Genomic DNA, 4,909 nt, shown 5'->3' with positions numbered 1-4,909 from the left:
TAGTGGAAGTGTATTTTATAGTTTTGCCTGTCGCTGTCACAAATATGAAAAAAGGCAAATTATTTGCAGTAAATAAATGATAGTTTATGGTCCTTGTTCCACTTTCAGTCCTCGGAGGAACATGGTTTGCCCACCTCTGGTATTCAGTAATCAGAAGTACCACTACATGTCAATATGTAGTACAGTAGAGAATGATCTTACCAGTGGTGAGGATTTGAATCTGGTTATGGTCCCATTGTGAGGCCACACTGACATTCACCTCCACCTGCTGCAGCAGAGCAGAGTGGATCTGTTTGGTGCGTCCCCACACTACACCTACATTTTGAACACCTTCGGTGTGTTTATTGCCCGACATCAACCTGAGAACAAAGACCAAAATGGTTTGGTTTCCACAGAGACGGTGAAACTCCCTGAAATATGTAAGAATGAGTTTCTGTTTCATCTCCTTACTTGGCAGTTGCCTCACAAAACGATGTCAGCCTCTTACAGCTGCCCTGTGGAGTGTCAGTCAGGGAGATGGTCCACTGATCCTGGTGGGAAGAGACAACACAAAACAGTTTAAGACCCTGGAACTTCAAACTGTTACGAGGAGGAATTGGTTCAAAAATGAAGACCAGGATTTGTGTGACATTCTTACATGAATGTCAGTATCGGTGGTGGAGCGGGTCAGTCTGTGGGTGGGCCCTGGGAGGTTACAGGAAAACTGCCTGACGGGGAATCGTGTCCTGGGAGGAACCGGTGGGGGCACGGGTCCCTGACCATTTGGAAGACAAGGTTCAGAATAAAGTATAGTTCTGGGTGGAATGGGGGGCGCAGGGAGTGGTCGAGGTTTATCTTGAGAGGGTTGTAGCTGAGGGCATGGTGGGTGGTTCTTGTGGGTATTGACTTCTTCGTACTTGGAAGGGGCATCAATTTCTTCGTACAAGTGCATTTGCTCTAGATGCTGTGTCAGAGGCAAAGGGGCATCACCCTCATTACCATCATTACCATCGTCTTCCCATCCTCTTCCATACATCCTTACAGGAGGATCTGTCACATTTCACATAGAGTCTGTATCAGCTGTGGTGGTAGATTCAGGCGTTTCACACTTTTGGTTCATCTTCTCATCAAAGCATGGCAGAAGTCAGGATGTTGGTATTAGGAGAAAAAAAAGACTACAAGAAATAAATATAGTATAAGAATCAGTATGTATTGTTCTGTGACTTCAGTAGAAAATAAGACAAAGGTTGTTAACTTTGTCTAATAATTAACAGCATTTCAAATCTAAACAGGAAATCTCCACCTCTCGATAGCTGGGCAGAGCTAGTCCTATAGAAAGTGAAACAGTAAAATGAAAAAAGATAAAAACATTCACACCTCCAAACCTTAATCTGACCATTTCTACAATAAATAAATGGAAGAAACTTTTAACTGCCCACACAGAGTCAGCGTAATAGCTGACTGATTGTTAACACATTATAGTGTAATTGTTTAATTCAGGAGTTAATTTGAGTTTTGGCAACTTACCATTAGGTTGGAGGCGCTATTCTAGCAACACCGTCAACGCTCTTTAAGACCAGGCTCAGCAAGTTAGACCAGAACCAGAAGGATAAAGGTCCTCCTCTGGTTCCTCCTCCTCCCGCCCTAGGTCTCCTCCCACAGCTCGACCAACAAGCGCCCTCTGCTGGAGGAATCATAGTACAACATTTAAAAAAGATTCTAAACAATAACTTGCTTCAAGGCTTCTGTTAGTTTATCAAAACGTAAACTTTACCATAAAAAGGAAGTAGAATTTAAGACTGCATACCTGCATCATACTTTATTAATAATTATTCCCCCCACTGACAACTTGAATTTTTACTCTTTTATATTACTTTTTACTGACAGTGTATCTTGCAGCTGGGCTGTTTGCAGCTCACCAACATTTCCAGTTTTACTGACATTCCCTGTTAATGTTCATAAATGTAATTGTATCATCAATAACGATATATAAGACATGACTAAATCTGATTAAAAAGTCAACAGAAAACATATTTTCCAATATTTAATTTCCTCTCTTGATACTATGTCACTAGTATGTTTATAAAGACTCCAGACCAGTGCAGCTGAACTAGATTCTTGGATCATATCAACTCCTCACTCTGGAATGTCATTAGGCTGGTTGGAGCTCCTAACAGTGTGTGTATGTGCGGTGAAGGGAAATGGTAGGAGAGGGAAACGTGACTTCACCTGCAGCACAAGTGATTCATGAGGTGAGATTTACTGTATGATGGACAGCTGGTGAATGGTGGTGTGAAGGACATTTGGACCTGTTCATTTGGCAACTTATTACAGAGTACATGTTGCATGTTTGACCATGCGTTTTACAGTTCGCCATGTTTCAGTTTCATGTTTCACTTCAACGGCAATCCTCCAAATGTATCACAAAGGTGTCACCCGTGGTGCTCAGAGCAGAGGGGAGTACTGCATGACGGGGGAGAAGGAAGAGGAAGATGACTTTCAATCACACCACTCCAAACCTTTCACCTCTGAGCCCCACTGCTGGTTATGTCATCACCCCGTTTATATTCCTGTTCCTGATTGGATGTGCTGTAGCAGTGGTGAGAACATTTCTGCTCCAAGACGACTTCCACAATGTCTGATCACACCACATCCTTGATTACAACAGTGTGTTTTTCCCCCTTCAGATTGTATATGTGAGGAAAAAAATAAGGTGGGTTGGACTCTTCTATCTTTAACTATTGTTTTCTTATTTTTACAGTGAAAATGTTTTTAAAGTTCAGCACCATCTTAAGAAAAAGCATTTTACTAGTAAACTTTAGGAACCTTGTTTATTGTTGGCTAAAAAACAAACAAAACGTCATGTCATGAATTTGGCAGCTTCATAACAAACTACCTACAATTCAATTAAAATTGTGAATGACGTCATAGAATGTTTTTAATTATATTTCTGCCGTCCGAAATGAGTGTAATACGACCTAATTCCCACTGACTACACCTCAAATCATTTATCCTTTTATTAATTCACTTCAGAGTGGATGAATTACGTCACAAGCTGATTCCACTGTACAACTACGACCCTGCAGAGGAGTACGAATGGAGAGATGATGACGTGGACGACGATGAGGACGTGACTGTAAGGGCAGCACTAATGTGTCTAACGAGTCAGCAGCAGGAACAGTTTAATTCAGGAAGATTTTATTTGTATTTATTTTTTCCCAATAGGAACCATTGTACACGGAGGGAAGACTGTCCTTTTCATCTGATTATGGAACGTGAAAACAAATGTATCATTAAAAACGGACGATACACACACCATTCATCACCACATGTCTTATTTCTAAATATATTAAAAATAAAAAATAAGGCGCGGAAAGCATTCCGTCTGGGTTCTTAATGTGTTTGTTAACATCAAGGTTATTCAACACAGTAGCCAATAGATGGCACTGTTACTCTACTTTAAATCTCAGTGGACACCGATAAAAGAGGAGAAATCGTCATTTTTAAAACTAAGTTCAAATATAAATGATGTTTATTGTTGATGTTTATGAGTAGTTTTCTCTGTCTCTGTGCTGCTACTTTGACCGTGCCCATGTGTCAGCTGATTAGGAGCCAAAGTCACAGCTGTTGGTGTTTGCTAATCAGTAGCTCTGTCTTAATTTTGAGGATTTGCAGGCTGCTGCAGTATGAGATCACAAAGAATGGACAGGTAAATGGTACATATTCTGTAAACACTGAAAAAACAAACATTAATGTCCTTTGTTTTAATTTAGCATATTTTTTTCTATACAGACGAGGTGTTCGTCACATGGGACCACATTGGTTCCTGACCGTCACTGTGCTGTCCACAGCTCTGGTCCTCCCAGCTGTAACCCTGGACACCCTGCTGTGTCACTTTTGTCCTCTACAGTACAAAGGCAAAACCTGTACCAACCTGACCACCCAGTGTCCGCCGGACCATCTCTGCTCCAGCTCCAGAGGTTACTTCGGCTCCGTCCACATCGTCTCATCCCAGGGCTGTTTGAGCCGCACGCTCTGTGGTTCCTACCAGATCCTCTCCCACAGAGGGATCGAGTACAACGCCAGTCACACCTGCTGCTGTGGACATAAATGTAACAGCAAACCGAAGTCGGACTCCAGTCTGAAGAAGCTCCTGGGGCTGGAGACACAGGGGACAGACGACGTCAGTATGAACCATGTCCTCAGACAGAACTCTTGGGATTCATGTGGTAACTACACAACAGTGAGGAACAACACGGTACCTTCTGTCACAGCTTAGACAGACCCAGACTGCCCAGAGGCCTGTTAGCCACAGGTCCTTTAACGCACCTCTGAAAGACATTAACATTTGGCCATATGTTAATGCTGTGATAGTTGGTGTTTGTTGTAAGTATTGTATATATTTCCAATGAGAAAAAATAAATAAATCATAGATCTATGTGCTCCTTTACAAATAAGAGCAAAATTAAACAAAGACTTTGTGGTGATTGATGTATGTCATAATTGAAGAGTGAATGTAGAACAGGTGTGTTTCCTCAGACAGATCTGGAGTCAGTTTTTGGAGGTTTTCTCTGTAGGATACAAAATGTGCAGGTAAGATGTTGTTGAATGATGGATATAAACTAAACATTTTTTCCCATAACAAATTAATAATATTGATTAAAATAAATTCAAACCTTTTTTGTGCTATAATTTCCAATTGCTCTGTCACCAGACTTTGCTTTGACTTCCTGCAGGCTGACCATGTCCCAGTTTCTGCAGTTGTCTGTTTTGTGCCTTCACCTCCTCCCTTCGGTGCTGTGTGACAATCTGCGCTGCTACTACAGCCCCATCATGGAGAAGCAGAAGTCATTCAAGCCCATTGTGACAGAGTGTCCTCCCGACGAGCTGTGCTTCAGGGCAGATGGTCGCTTCGGGAATCACAGCGCCC

General features: G+C 41.9%; 2 protein-coding genes across 4 annotated transcripts; one reads left to right on the top strand and one right to left on the bottom strand.

Moving 5' to 3' along the window:
* Nucleotides 1–13: 13 nt before the first annotated feature.
* Nucleotides 14–1,840, bottom strand: LOC103399018 (uncharacterized). Of its 2 annotated transcripts, none has more exons than XM_025053945.1 (4): nt 1,507–1,840; nt 638–1,099; nt 451–530; nt 14–359 (listed from the first exon to the last, which is right to left on the bottom strand). In XM_025053945.1, exons 2-4 carry the CDS (start codon nt 1,013–1,015, stop codon nt 170–172), a joined length of 648 nt encoding a protein of 215 aa, XP_024909713.1. In that variant the 5' UTR covers nt 1,016–1,099; nt 1,507–1,840; the 3' UTR covers nt 14–169. The 2 variants fall into 2 exon arrangements, with proteins under 2 accessions (XP_024909713.1, XP_008335990.2); XM_008337768.3 differs by having other exon boundaries at nt 15–359; nt 638–1,154; nt 1,507–1,838.
* A 261-nt stretch (nt 1,841–2,101) lies between these two features.
* LOC103399017 (sperm acrosome membrane-associated protein 4-like) lies at nt 2,102–4,449 on the top strand. Of its 2 annotated transcripts, XR_003049122.1 has the most exons (6): nt 2,102–2,231; nt 2,409–2,579; nt 2,667–2,692; nt 3,013–3,115; nt 3,205–3,688; nt 3,772–3,911. XR_003049122.1 is itself a non-coding variant. In XM_025053946.1 (2 exons), exons 1-2 carry the CDS (start codon nt 3,666–3,668, stop codon nt 4,256–4,258), a joined length of 510 nt encoding a protein of 169 aa, XP_024909714.1. In that variant the 5' UTR covers nt 3,478–3,665; the 3' UTR covers nt 4,259–4,449. The 2 variants fall into 2 exon arrangements, 1 of the variants encoding a protein (XP_024909714.1); XM_025053946.1 differs by lacking the exons at nt 2,102–2,231; nt 2,409–2,579; nt 2,667–2,692; nt 3,013–3,115 and having other exon boundaries at nt 3,478–3,688; nt 3,772–4,449.
* The last annotated feature ends 460 nt before the right edge of the window (nt 4,450–4,909 follow it).

The sequence above is a fragment of the Cynoglossus semilaevis genome, unplaced genomic scaffold, assembly GCF_000523025.1.
Source record: "Cynoglossus semilaevis isolate Cse_v1.0 unplaced genomic scaffold, Cse_v1.0 C19283751, whole genome shotgun sequence".
NCBI classification, from domain to species: Eukaryota; Metazoa; Chordata; class Actinopteri; order Pleuronectiformes; family Cynoglossidae; genus Cynoglossus; species Cynoglossus semilaevis.
The sequence above is the reverse complement of the archived record's forward strand: the minus strand, read 5'-3'. Positions and strand labels throughout refer to the sequence as shown.

What these genes read in the sequence shown, in the direction of transcription:
- LOC103399018 (XM_025053945.1), bottom strand. Translation starts at nt 1,015, where the DNA reads ATGTATGGAAGAGGATGGGAAGACGATGGTAATGATGGTAATGAGGGT. An exon ending in CCACCGATACTGACATTCAT is followed by an intron (nt 531 to 637) that starts GTAAGAATGTCA and finishes TCTTCCCACCAG; the next exon opens with GATCAGTGGACCATCTCCCT. An exon ending in TTTTGTGAGGCAACTGCCAA is followed by an intron (nt 360 to 450) that starts GTAAGGAGATGA and finishes CTTTGTTCTCAG; the next exon opens with GTTGATGTCGGGCAATAAAC.
- LOC103399017 (XM_025053946.1), top strand. Translation starts at nt 3,666, where the DNA reads ATGAGATCACAAAGAATGGACAG. An exon ending in AGATCACAAAGAATGGACAG is followed by an intron (nt 3,689 to 3,771) that starts GTAAATGGTACA and finishes TTTTCTATACAG; the next exon opens with ACGAGGTGTTCGTCACATGG.